Raw genomic sequence first — 15203 nt, 5'->3', positions numbered from 1 at the left:
CTCTGTGATTTTATGATGTGATTTTGTGTTTACCATTATATATGAATATTTTAGTTTTTATTTAGTCTTCTATGACCTACCTTGTCCAGAGCATGCGCAGTGTTGTGCAACATGTGCCATCAGTTGAGTTTTGCTTTACCATTTTGCCTTCTGAGAAACCACAGGTTTTTCCTGTAAATCACGAGACTGGGAGGAATGGGGGAGGAGCTACCAGGATATAAGAGGAGAACCACGAGAGAGGCGTGAGGCGAGAGGAGCAGAGAGAAGGCCGGGGAAGAAAGAGAGAGAAAAAATAAAGAAGCATCCGCTAGCGTCAAGTTGTCTCAAGCCCCTCATTTCAATCCTCAGCCCTTTTCGTGCCTACGAATCCCGTGGGTTGGGACAGATGGCGCCTAACGTGGGGCATGAAAAAGAATGAAGGAACCGCTGAAGGACCAGCTGTGGTGAGCCGGCAAGTAAGGATGCGGAAGCGCCCCGATGGGTTCCCGCTGGATTGGTTCTGTTTGTCAATATACCTGACCGTGCTAACCTTGATGACACGAGCGTCCCAGATGTCAGTATGATGGACGATTGTGCATCGGCTGCCTTTTTTGCTCCTCATTGATCGTCATGATTCCACTTTTCCGCTTCCAAGTCATTGGATAGTGCCCTGTTGGGCCAGGGTGAGGTGAAATTATTTAATGGCACTTATTCTGCAAACATTAGTTCTACCATTGAACAATCTGTTAGTATCTAGAATAATAGATCAGAGAGTTTGTCTACTGTTGTCTGCCTGTCCCCTCCCTTCTTTTTGTCCTCTCCAATAATGTAGGAAATGCCACTGTGTTGAACTGTTCAGTGGAGCCCTGCGCCCTCTCTGCCTGCTGGACCCGGAGTGCGGAGAGGGCGGTGATCGTTCGTCTGCCTTCTACTTTAGTCATGCCCGTGGATGCTTCTGCACATCTTTCCCCTGTTCTACTTAGGAGGAGACGTGATTTTGGCATCACTGCAGCTGTTGTCGCCGTTTCAATAGCGGTGGCTATGGCTGCAGCTGCTGCCACCGTCGCTGTCACTCAAGCTGCTGCAAATACTGACACTATGAACAGTTTAGCTGCCAATGTTGCTTCTGCGTTATCAACGTAGCAAGATATGAATGAACATTTATGAAATGGACTTTTGATGCTCAATCAGCAGATAGCTCTAATGCAAGAAGAGATAGACACACTTTTATTAACTGCTCACATGCCTTGCAACTTTCTGTACCGTTTTATTTGTGTAACTCCTGTTGCGGTGAAAAATATGTCTATGGAAGTAAATAGGTTAAGTAGTGTAACCAGAGGACCTTGGAACCACCAGTTCCTGAACTTGACTGCTCAAATGGCGAGACAGCTCGTAACTGTTAACAATACTCGGATTGCCTCTGTTACGGGTGAAGGTCTCATTGCCTGGTTTAGAGGACTCCTTCCAGAGTTGCAAGCTTGAGGCGGGGTGGTAGCCTTAGCTCTTGGCTTTTTGCTGTTTGTGCATTCGGCATATGGTTTCTCCTTCAGCTACGGAGGCGAAACAAAGAACGTGCTATTGCCATCAGGCAAGTACTTGCTTGGCACCATGGTACTTGACCAGGACTCCCCAGTGGCACCGAATGGGTCAGCTTAGCCCTAGAGAACCTGAGAGCCAAAGACGGGTAAGAACATAGCCCGTCCAGACCAACCTAAGACAGCGGTCCGGACCAAGTGCGCCGGATTAGCGCTGACGGGTAAGGCTGGTCACAGGATATGCCAACCTAAGACAGGCCAGGTGTCTCATTTAAAAGAAAAAAGGGGGAGATGTCCGGAGCATGCGCAGTGTTGCGCAACACATGCCATCAGTTAAGTTTCGCTTTACCATTTCGCCTTCTGAGAAACCACAGGTTTTTCCTGTAAATCACATGAGACTGGGAGGAACGGGGGAGGAGCTACCAGGATATAAGAGGAGAACCACAAGAGAGGCATGAGGTGAGAGGAGCAGAGAGAAGGCCGGGGAAGAAAGAGAGAGAAAAAATAAAGAAGCATCCGCTAGCGTCAAGTTGTCTCAAGCCCCTCATTTCAATCCTCAGCCCTTCTCTTTTCGTCCCTACGAATCCCGCGGGTCGGGACACTACCTTTTCTTATCTGTTTTTATGCTCTGCATTCTGTTTGTTTTTCAAGTCAATGTATCACTGTATTTGTTTCTCACAATATATGAATAAAATTATATTCTTCATCTCTTCCAGTAAAGATTTTAATTTTGGTATTATGTCTAGAATGTCAAGGTAATTCTATAAGATTCCATCCCTGCTTGTTTTTAGTGTCTCCTCTTAGTATTTTCTCAGTTCCTTGGGGGCACTGACTTTATCCTACTGAAGAAACCAAATAATTTCCTATCATTTGCAAAATGAAATATTCAGAGTGATGCTTGTGTTTATAATTATGCAAGATGATTATACATTTGCTTCTTTCCTAAAGTATTCTTTCAATGACCAATTAAGTGTCTTCATTTTATTTAATCACTCAATAGCCTTTGACATGCTTGATCACTTCAAATTCTTGGTGCAGTATCTTCACTTGATTATTTTCCTGTCTTACAAGACAGTCACTCTGAGACTCCTTTATGGGCTCTTTTTCTTTTATGCACTTATAAATATTGAAATTCCCACGACTGAGAGTTACATACATATATATATATATATATATATATATATATATATATATATATATATATATATATATATGTTCACTATCCTGATAATGTTATACAAACCCATGAGTTTGAATATCATTTATGCTGATATTTTATATGTGTTTTTATAACCCTGATTTTTCTATTGGCTTGGATATTAGGTTTTATTGGCTTAGAGTCTCTAAAATGAGAATCTGAGAAGTAAATTTAAATGTAGGAGCTTACTGAGGGTATATTGTAAGCATGAGGAGACAGAAAGGAGAAGAAAGTAAGCCAGCAAAAATATGTTTTTTGATAAATCTTGCTCCAGGATGGTGGCATAAATTGAATCACAGACTTTGTTCCATATGGATGAAAAAATTAGCTTTTGCTCCCATTCACTACTACCCTGGAAGAATTTGTTTAATATAAAGTAATGCCAACAGCATAAGAAAAACATATGAAACAAGTGAACAGCAAGTCAGGCAATGCAAGTGGCAGCTGGGTTAATGACATCAATAACATAGTAAACAGAATCCTAGGGCATTTGTGTGGTGCACCAACAGGGTTTATTCCAATGCCAGCACCAAATTGAATTCCCTACTTTAATAACCAGGTAACAAAGTAACACTACTTTAATATCCAGGTTTCATCTAAATGAAACAGTTATAAAATATTTTATTTTCTCCAGATGTACTCTTTTGGTCTCAAAATGTCCAGTTTTCCTTAACTCATAAGTGGCATAGCCTTTTACTCACTTATTGAGAGTGAAAATCTAGAGAACTCATTAATTTGTTTTGCTCATATCCTATATTCATCCTTAAAATAAGACCTGTCGCTCCATCTTCAAAACTTTTCCTGATTGCCATAGTATTTTATGATCTGAGGGGGAGAGGGACTAAGCATTCTAAATATATATAATTTTCTGTCAATCTGTCCCACTATATTGTCACCTGCTGTTTATAATTATATGTTACAGAGGCAATTAGACAAGGGGAATATTCAAAGCAGAGTGCTAAATTGAGAATAAATGTTTGCTAAGTTGACTATATTCAGTCACTGTCATATTGCTGCATAGAGACCACAGCTCTTGTTTGTATGTCAAAGAAAGACATCAACAGGAAATTGTGGGGACTTAAGGGACTATAGATCTTATCAATTATGATAAATTTGTTCTGTCTTTATTTCTGTATCTCTGTTGCTTCATTTTTGTAGCTGAGTCATGTTTCAGAGCTACCTGACAAAGATTTCTGAGGGTAAAGCTTTCCAGTCAAAGTCTATAGCTTCTCTTGATTTAGACTCTATTATTACATCATGCACTGCAATAAATTGCTACAGGTCAAAGGTTACTTTCTAAATGTTAAAGTGCTTGAATGGATTTTCATAATTCTCTATTTGAGAGAATTTTGCAGGCTCCCTGACTTTTTTTTTATTTAAGTTTTTTTTTTAAATGTATTTATTATCCTCCCACTTTCATTGTGTTAGCCAAGTTTTCTTTCTTTCTTTTTTTTTTTTAAGATTATTTATTTATACAAGCACTGGGTACAGTCAGGAGCACGGGAGGGTGAGAGAATTCACCAGAGCCAGAGCGGGGAACAGAGCAGGCAGAGTGACGAAATACACTGCTGAGAGGAGCAGCGGGTGGCAGGAGAGGTCTGTCGCACCATGTGGAACCCTCCCCGGTTGCCAGGGATCGAACCAGTGCTGCAGAGGCTTCGCAGCCCAGCGCTCAACCGCTGCGCCACCATGGGAGGCCCTCCCTGACTTTTTTCTAATTCTTTTTATGATTCTCGTTACTGAAACACCAAATACCCTATCATTTTATTCAGTGAATCAAATACATCACAACAAAATAAAAAGGCATATGCTTCTACATGTGTAATGTACATGTGAAAGAATCACAATCACTGCATAACTTTAACCAATCATAAATTCAGACAAACCATTCAGGAACATATTAAATATAATGTAATAGATTACTTTTACAAGTATATGTACATTTAAAGAGGACAAAAAAAGAATAGTCATTTAGCTGATTTTATCCCTTGGCTGTGAGTCTTACTATCTTTGGAAGTAGGACATAAAAAACAATTTTTACTTCCCTTGGACTTTTTCTCAGTTGGATGTTTCAAAATAGCCTATATATTTTTAATGATTTCATATTCTGTCTCCACTACCTTTTTCAAGGTTAAGCTACCTTTACTTTTATTATACTAAAAATGTTCTTCAGTCTTAAGTACTGGTCTCAAAAGCTGCACATATAGGCAGAATTAATATTGGCAGACTATGTTCTTCATTTATTCTATCCCAGATACACGGTGTTGTTTTAGCTTTTAACTGTTGTAACTAAGATGTCTTCCATGCGGTCTCTGCATATATTTTGTGCATGGTATATCTCACTAGGATCATAATGCATTTGTTCTTTCCTAAAATCTAGGATTATTTTTTCAAACTTTTAACAAAAAGATCTAATGATGAACACTTCTTCCAGTCTCTGTGGTTGGTAGAATTCTGTTTTATAGTAAAATATAAAAAGACCAATATTGTACAAATATAAAATCCCCTTCCAAGGTACATTTTGTTAAACAAATATGCGGAAGAATTGGTTACAATCCAACTATTTCTACTTGAGATACCCATAAAAGCATTAAGTAATATTGTGACCTGCCTCATTTTATACCTGCAGAGTCCAAGTTTGAAATTTTAAGAGAAATATCAAATCATAATTAATTCTATTTTACTTTCATAAATATAAATCTAAATAGAAGTATTAGAAATTATGGAACATTGTATGTAGTTATGATTTATGTGGATTATGAAAAATATATACCTGCATTTTCATTTTTATTATTGAAATTACATTGGTTTACAACACTGCATCTGATTCAGAAGTATTAGGTTAACACATTTTCAGCTACATCTTCCTTTTATTTTCCCTTCATTTCATTTTATTTTCTAGTTTCACTTCCATATATAAGTTTCAATTACAGAGTATTCAATTTTGTGAATTGATGTCATATTTTAATTTATTCATTTACCCTAACATAAGCTTTGTTTCCAATGTCTGTGATGTAACAAGGTCCAATGTCCTGTTGTCCTTGTACCACAAGTGTAATAGGACATTCAACTGTGCATGGGACTGCTGGGGCACAATGCATGCACATTTTCAGTTTAATATGATTATAACGTATTGTTCTCAAAATGATAATGTCAACTTATCCTCTCAGAATCAGTTAAGAAAAATAATTTCATCTCCACTTTCACCACTGAGTATTTTCCCAACATTATGGTTTGAAATAAAAGGTTTTCAACATAGTAGTTTATATTTGCCTCGCAGTTTATAAACATGAATTCCTTTCCATATATTTAATTTCTATGCTGATTTGCAATTCTTTGGTCTTAATATCTGTTTATGGACTTTTTTAATAACTATGTTTTTTCTATCTTTTTCTTTATATATTTTGGATATTAAATATTCCTTCTATTATCTTGAATAGTCTCTCAACCTGTTGTTCGGATAAGAATATGATCAGAAGGACTCCTTGGTGGATCAAGGGGTTAAGACACATCCTATGAAGCTATCTGCAGCCACTGCAGCATTAGTTCGATCCCTGGCCGGCCAGGGAAATACCCACATGGCACAACAGACCTCTTCTGACTTGCCTGCTTCTGCCCCCTGCAGTGTATTTCAGTCAATCTGCTTGTTCTGTTCCCCACTCTGTCTCTGGTGAATCCTCTCACCCCCCACACCTCTGGCCTGTACCCCAATTCTTGTATGCATAAATAAGTAAATCTTTAAAAATATTGCTTAATATTAAAAAGGTAAATTTGTTATGTTAGAAATAAGGACTAAGGGGATGGTAGATTGCATTGGCTTAGAAAAATATGTGACTTGTTATGTGACTTGTTAAAACAATTGTTTTTTAATTCATTACTTCTTTTTTATTATTTTTTGTTTTTTTAAAGATTTATTTATACAACAGCTGGGGTATAGGCCAAAGGCACGGGAGGGTGAGAGGATTCACCAGAGACAGAGCAGGGAGCAGAACAGGAAGATGATCAAAAACACTGCTGAGGGGAGCAGCGGGTGAGACAGGGGAGGTCTGTTGAGCCATGTGGGTATCTCCTGGCTGGCCAGGATTTGAACCAGTGCTGCAGAGGCTGCAGACAGCTTCATAGCACTACACTCAACCCACTGTGCCACCAGGGAGACCCTATTTATTTCTTTTTAAGGCTGTTAATTAAATGCCTTTTTAGAAAGGATTATTTAGAATATGATTTACATATATATATGAGAAGTATGCTACATATATACAAATCAAACATGATATTCTGGTAAGCAGCAAACCTGCTCTAAGATTTTTAGTTTTATTTCCACTTTATTAAAACCATGTTTTATTACAAGGTGAGAATGAAAAAAAAGAAAGCACTGTGGGAGATAGAAAATAATTATATATAGAAAAAAGCTTCTGAAAAAGGACCTTACTATTTATGAAGTGGAGTCTTCCAGATTATAATTCTTTTTTTTTTTTTTTAATATTTATTTATTTATTTATACAAGCACTGGGTACAGTCAGAAGCGCGGGAGGGTGAGAGAGTTCACCAGAGCCAGAGTGGGGAGCAGAGCAGGCAGAAGGACCGAAGTACACTGCTGAGGGGAGCAGCGGGCGGCAGGAGAGGTCTGCACGCCATGTGGGACCCTTCGCCGGTGGCCAGGGAGCAGCCGGGGATCGAACCGGCGCTGCAGAGGCTGCGGGCAGCTTTGCAACCCAGCGCTCAACCGCTGCGCCACCGGGGAGGCCCCAGATTATAATTCTTAATCAAGGTATATTTTATCTTAAACTGTCCTTATTTTTCAAAGAGGTTATGCCTCTCTCATCAAATAGCAACACTTGTTTATATATATATATATTTGTATATATATATTTATGATTTGATTTAGGTATCTATTGCATACAGTAAATGTCACCCTTTTTAATGTACAGTCATGTTGGATTTGAGTAACATGTAGACCTGTGTAACTGTAATAACATAGTCAATATATATATCCTAGTATCACTGTGAACCCAAGTTCTCTCATACCATTTATAAATGTTCACCTTCAGTTGATTCCCTGACAACCCATGAGCTGACTGATGGCATTATAATATTTTCTTAATCCAGAAAGTCATTAAAATGAACTCCTTTGATAAGAATTTTTGTTTGCATTTAATTTTATTTTTTATTAAGGTAACTGGTTATAACACTTATGTGAATTATGGTACTAGGTCCATACCTCCTCAGATGTCTGTCACCACACCATCCCCATCACCAAAGCACCCAACATAGACCATTTTACCCTCTTCCACCTTGGTTCCCATACCCACTCCACCTTCCCCTCTAGCAGACTTGATTCTGTAGTCATACTTCTAGGATCTCTTTTGATGTAGTATTGTCACTTCCTTTGTTTTATTTTTCTATATTGCACATATATTTCTTTCTCCTTCTGACTTATTTCATTAATTACATTCCCTACAGTTCTATCTTGTAAATGGAAAAAAATTTACCTTTAAAAAAAACTGAGCAGTATTCCATCTTATTATACCATATATCCTAATTTATCCTTATGTTGGGCACTGAAGTCATTTCCATAATTTGGCTATTGTAAAAAAAAATGCTTCAATGAACATAGTAGTACATATGTATATGCACTACTATGAATTAGTGTTTTTGCATTCTTCAGTTAGATGTCCTTTAGTGGAATTTTTGGGTCTTATTATATGCCTATTTTAATAATTTGAGGGATTTATCTTTTTTCACTTTAAATTGTGAATGATAACAATTCATCCCAATATCTGTATCAGTAGTTGGTGCTTTTTTATTTCTGAGTAATATTTTATTTTACTGGCATATCATTGATATTTTACCAATACACCTGTTAAAGGAAATTTGACAGATTTTGGCAGTTTTAATGTTGCTATAAATATTAACAAGCTGTATTTGAATGGATATAATATTTATACCTTTGGGTTAATACTAAGAAGTGAAATTGCTATGCCATATGGTAAGTTTGTTAGTTTTACAACAGTCAAATTGTTTTCCATAGTGGCTGAACAGGGTTGTCTCCACAGTAGAAATGGATGAGAGTTGACTTTCTTCCAACACTTATCAAATTGACAAAATTGGTTGCTTAGCCATTCTCAGAAGTATTTAATACTATTTCATTGTGGTTTTAAGTAGATTTTACTAAGAAATAATGATACTGAGCCACTTTCCATGGCCCAATTTCCTGTTTGTTTATTTTCATTGGTAAAATGTCTTTAAAACATTTACTGAATTTTTCTTTAAACTGTGGGTGTAATTATTGCATTTTAAAAGTTCTTTATTATTCTGGTTTCATTATATGTTTTCAAAATATTTGATAATAACCTGTGGCTTGCTGTTTTATTCTCACTGCAGTGTGTTTTATAAAGCAGATTATTAAATTTAAGCCCAAATTACATTTTTCTTTTATAAATTTTGCTTTGGGAAAATTTTGTGTGGAAAAAAAATAGTTTTTCTGTCATTTTCATAAAAAATAAAGTTAAATAGTCGCACAGTTTAAAGAGAAATGTGTCTATCGTCCCATGACATATTTTTGTTTATTGATAAAAATTAGATTGATATGCAAGTGTTTTTTGCATATGAATGTTCTGTATTTTACCTCACACTATGTTGGAAGAGAAAAGTGTCTCAACTCAATTATCTGAATATCGGATTTTTTATGTAACTAGTAAAGTAACATCAGACACATATTTTCCTTTATAGAATATCTGTTGTTTTTGTTCATGACTATACAGGGTATATTGTTTATCCATTTGTGTGTGTGTGTGTGTCTTGGAGGTGATATCAATGATACCAATTGGTAAATGTGTAAACATCTCAATCAATTTAAGGTTTTTAACAATATTTGAAATAAGGTGATTTTTCCCTTCATGTAAAACATTTATTCATAATTATATATTTAAATATTTTAAGACACTCTAATATGACATATACAAAATAGGAATTAACTAATCACATGTATAAATTGCTCACTAAGCAGAGTCCCATCCTCTGATATCTCCTAATGAACTTTATGTATGCTCCCATTTATATTTAATCTTAATGTCATTATATTTTCATAATAGGAAATATACAAAATTCTTTAGAAGTAACAAGAATTACAGGTATAGTTATTCTGACATAATTTATTTTGATGAAAATTAGTCAATTTAATTATAAAACAGCTATAATGTGATTTCAGACTAGAACTCTAGGTATCATCCACTTATTTTCTATTTAGTCTCTTCATAGACTTGTTAAAAATGGGGACTTGAATAATACAAAACTATGAGCTGCTGTGGACACATTCTTTTAAAAATAAGAAAAAATTGATAAGCTTGGATATATGGATTTTTAAAATCACCTTCATTTCTCAGTAGAATATGATATAAAAAGAAAACTAACATTCTTGGGGAAATTTGTTCCAATGTATCTTCCTAAATACCGCCCTAGGAAAGAGCTAAAAGTATTCTATTTCCTATTAAATTGAAAGGAGAGTTCCTGTGCTTTTTTGTGAGGGCAATGGTATATGTAAGTTAAAATTCAACTCCTATTTCTAACATAGAACAAAACTAAAATAATAAAAGATAAAAAATGTTTCAAAGTTCCATAGCATAATACAGACTCTGACTTAGAATTAGCCCAGAATTATACCCATGTGAAAAATCTAGCTCTTTCATTTATGTGACATATGGTGACCTAACTACATCTTTAATTTCTTTTCTAATTTACTGGTAATGAGGAACATCATAGAAAATAGCAATTTTATTAGTTTTCTTATATTCGGCGGTCTACACCTGTGTTAGTCATTATAAACAAATGATTAATGTGATAGATGCAGCTTACTTCATCGGAGAATGGCATTTTCACTAGCTCTGACACTTCATTGTACCAGTCATCTCCAAACATAAGGTCACAGCTGTTCTGTGACATTTTTACACAATGGAAAATCAGCCTGTTCCTTAGAGAAATAAAAAAGAAATTTAATAACCTGACATTTGAAAGTAGGGAAAAAGCTGATCAAATACAGGTAATTTTACATGAATCTTCTGTGAAAACAACATTAATCTTAAAGAAATTAAGAGAAATATTTTCCTGGCCAATTACAAAGCATGGACCTAACAGGGCCATCATTGTGAGACATTTTTCTGATGAGCATGTCAGACAAGCTCATGAAAACTTTGCAGCGACTTACATCCATTCATTGTATATGGAAAACCTCTTCACTTATATTTTAATAGTACTTTATAAGTAAATATGCATATCTCTAACTTAAACATATGCATTTTATTTGCACCATGTCCTTTCTTTTTTCAGTACATAAATCTGTGTTTGATATCACCACTGTTATGCAATTTTAATTACTTGAATTTTTAATTCTCACTATATTCCTATCTTATCTATCATATACTTGCTAAATTTATGTTATTATTATTATTTCTTTGCAAAGTAGCTTAATATATATTAAATTGTAAGTCTGCATGTTTCAATTTTTCATTTGGAATATTTATCATCATTGCATCCTTTGTGAAAATACCTGTACTTCAAAACCTCGTTTTTGTTACAATTATGAGACATTTTCAGTATTACTTTATATTTTTTATAAAGTAAAATTAAAGTAAAAGTTAAAATTCAACTCCTATTTCTAACATAGAACAAAACTAAAATAATAAAAGATAAAAAATGTTTCAAAGTTCCATAGCATAATACAGACTCTGACTTAGAATTAGCCCAGAATTAATTACTTTTAATTTTTGGACAACATATTATTTCTCCCTCAGGTGTGGGCTATTCATCTGTCAGGGTTGACTTCCAATAGAGAAAATGTCAATGACTACTATTAAATAACTAAAATTTTCTTTTGATTTTGACTTTATGCATATCTGTCTCCTTGTTCTGTAAAACATTTAAAAATAGTGAATTAAGTCTTTTCACATTTTGTTTTGTTGTGTGAGAATATCTAATATTCTACTAATACATATTATACATCCTTTTATCCATAGTTTTATCCAGCTCAGTATCTTTCAAAGTGTTTTATATATGCTGGTGAGTTAAATTTGTAGACCTTCCCACCACCACAATATGCTTATATGGATTTGTAATGTGACAAGCAGATTTAAAACAAGCCTATCAAAATCGGAATGTATTTTTAACTCCACCAAATCCATAAACTACCATTATCTAAAATATTTTTATTAGGGCCTCCCCGGTGGCGCAGTGGTTGAGCGCTGGGTTGCGAGGCTGCCCGCGGCCTCCGTGCCGCCAGTTCGATCCCCGGCTGCTCCCCGGCCACCAGAGGAGGGTCCCACATGGCGCGCAGACCCCTCCTGCCGCCCGCTGCTCCCCTCAGCAGTGTGCTTCGGTCCTTCTGCCTGCTCTGCTCCCCGCTCTGGCTCTGGTGGATTCTCTCACCCTCCCGCGCTTCGGACTGTACCCAGTGCATGTATAAACAAAACAAACAAACAAACAAACAAATAAATAAATAAACATGCCTCTATTAAAAAAAAATAAAATAAAATATTTTTATTACTTTTTTGTTTGTCTTTTCAATGAGATAGTATTTTCCTTGATGGTAAGTACTGCCCATCTTCACATAACCCCAGCAGTTGGTAATATAAAGATAGAGGACTCATTCTTGAATCTTCCCATTCCTTTATATGTTCATGCAACAAATCAACAGCAATATGTCTCTCTACTTGTAATATCTCATCTCAATCCATCTTTCATATGCTCTTCTAGTCTAAGCTCTTTGCTAAGACTACTGTGGTGGTCTCTTAATTGGTTGGTCCAACTTTATTTTGGTTTGGAAAGAAAATAAGATTTGAATTTTTACCTTGATTTGAATTTTCGCATCTCTCCCTTGTTCCAGACCTGCCAAACCCCTTTCTTATAAATTAATATATATATAACATATATCTGTTTTGAATTTATGAAAGTTTTAAGAGTACTGTTAGTCATCTGTGTTTCAGATACTCTTTATGGTGTTATCAGGGACTTTGAGAAGATCATGACCATAATCTTTAACTCTCAAACCATACCCATTTTTCGTTTTATAATTTTGCTGCCCCAGTTAGAGTTCAATTCTTATTGATTAAATGAAAACTCAATTGATGTACTATTTTTTTAGTTTTAGGAAGATATATACTATGTCTTAAAAATTGATAACTTTTTAACATACATTGATAACTTTTTAAATTAATATAGCTTTTGGTACCTTTAGTTATACCTGTTTTATATTTATTTATTGAATTCAAGTATAATTTTAAAAATGATGCCATATAAATCTAATTCATGTTCATCAGTTTTCTTTCTATTGATCTTTCTATGTCCCTTCTCTTGAACATTTTTCCTGTTTCTGAACTTTGCAGAATCTGTGACTATCATAACACTTTCTTTGCTTTGTTTAAAAGTTGCAATTATTTTTCTTCTACCTTAATTTCCTAATTATCACTGGTAGAGTTTTGTAAAAGTGAAAAAAATATTCTGTATTTGATGTCATTATCTGTGACTCTCCTGATTTAATTTTGAATAATTCATTTAAAATAAAACTAGCTATCAGTCATAAAAGTGACTAACCTTAAAATGAACATTCTTGTGCAGAGAACACTGACAAAGTACTGTTCCTTGTCAGTTTCTTGGATAGAGGTTGATACAATAGACTTTCTCCAAGCCCAGCCTTCACACATGCACATACATAAAATATTTTATTAAAAACTAAGAAGAGAAAGAAAAGAATTCCAAAGCATCTACATAAAATGATCAAATTATCACTTCTATACGTTGGCTGGGATTTCTGGAGAAATGCAATGACTAAATAGATAAATTTAGAACTCATCAGCAAATGTTGTAGTTGGTATTTAAATAAACTCTGGATGAGATTAAAAAGGGGAAAGCATAGATAGTCAATATAATGGACCCTAGAACAATATCTGTGGGCTTGCCAACAGAGTTTAGCTTACGAATAGAACCAGAAAGGAGAAAAAGAAATAGCCGATAGTGAAGTAATACAGTTTCAATAAGCAAAGAAAATTTTTTTCAAAGAGGATGTGTCATGTACATCAATAGTCAAAAATACAGTGACTAGATTAACAGAAAAATGAACTCTGGATGTGACAACACAAAGGCTATTTGTGATATTAATAAAAACATCTATAATGAATATTGAGATAAGAATATTTTAGAAGGAAAAATATAATCATGGGTAGATAGCAAAATTTTTCTGGAAAGTAAAGAAATATTGTAGTAGCTGATCAATAAATTATTAAAATTTTAGATGGGTATAATAGAGTATGTGGTGGTTCTGCCGTCTTTTCACAATCTACTTACAATGACTATTTTGGAATTCACACAAAATCAATCAGTCATTTCAGCAGAAAGGGGTTTATTGGAAGCAACAACAAAAAAAACAGTCTGAAGATCCCAGGAAGAAAAAGTAATCCTGACCAAAAACAGAAAGAATGGTGGCATCACACTTCAAACTTCAAACTATATTACAAAACTATAGTAATCAAAATAAAATAACACTGGAACAAAAATAGACATACAGAACAATGTAACAGAATTGAGAACCCAGAAATAAATCCACACTTATATGGACAGTTTATCTGTAACAAAGAAGCCAAGAGAATATTTTGGAGAAAGGAAATCCTGGCCAATATATGACATTGGGAAAACTGGATAGAAACATATTAGCTTGATTTTCAAACTAGAGAGTCATCAAAATCACCTGGAGACTTTGATAAAACATATGTGTCTAGGACATATTATCCCAAGAACTTTTAGATCAGTAGATCTCGGGTGGGGCTTGACAATTTGCTTTTTTTTTTTTTCTTTTTTTCTCAGTAAGTCTGCCATTGATGCTGATTCCAATTTTTGGGGACCATAATTTAAGAAATTCTGAGATAGAGTGGAAGACTTTTCCCACATCATAATTTTGACTAAAAATATTGATTCCTTTCTGTCATAAATTATAAAAGCATGTGCTAAAAGATCTTAATTTCTCTGGTATTTGATGCATGTCATCTCATTTACTATATGGAGTATATGTATATATATATATATTTCATTTTTTACTCCATACCTACAGTTTTCAATATTTCCTCAGGGAAAACTGCTGATTACACATACCTGCTGATATCTCTTTTCTTTATTATGACAAGGACGCAACTTTGTCAGCTTGTTTATAGAATCCTGGTCTTATCATTGACAATTTGTATTTGTTTTATATACATCACACAAAATACAAAAATCTTAGCAACTTAATATAGATTTATTATCTCACCGTCACTATTATTAATAAATCTAAGGATTCAATAGATGAATCATTTGCTTAAATTCTCACAAGATGTCAGAGTGTCTGCTAGGTCTGGTTTATAATCTAAGGATTATAATCTAGGGAAGAATCTGCTTCCTATCTCCCTTACATTATTGTCAGTGTTCAAATCTTTGTGTCTATAGGAATCAGGGAAATGTGTTTCCTTAAAGTG

General features: G+C 34.7%; 1 protein-coding gene across 1 annotated transcript in view; it reads right to left on the bottom strand.

The window, feature by feature from the left end:
* The window catches only part of LOC129146944 (uncharacterized), an 87920-nt gene extending 87319 nt beyond the window's left edge, over positions 1-601 (bottom strand). Inside the window, exon 1 of the mRNA XM_054701675.1 lies at positions 530-601. Within this exon, the coding sequence (XP_054557650.1) occupies positions 530-601 (72 nt within the window). The remainder of the gene's footprint in view (positions 1-529) is intronic.
* Positions 602-15203: the final 14602 nt, after the last annotated feature.

This window comes from Talpa occidentalis, unplaced genomic scaffold (genome assembly GCF_014898055.3).
Source record: "Talpa occidentalis isolate TD23 unplaced genomic scaffold, MPIMG_talOcc4v2.1 talOcc4.5, whole genome shotgun sequence".
In the NCBI taxonomy this organism is placed as follows: domain Eukaryota; kingdom Metazoa; phylum Chordata; class Mammalia; order Eulipotyphla; family Talpidae; genus Talpa; species Talpa occidentalis.
Note: the sequence above shows the minus strand (reverse complement) of the source record. Positions and strands in the feature narration are given on the sequence as shown.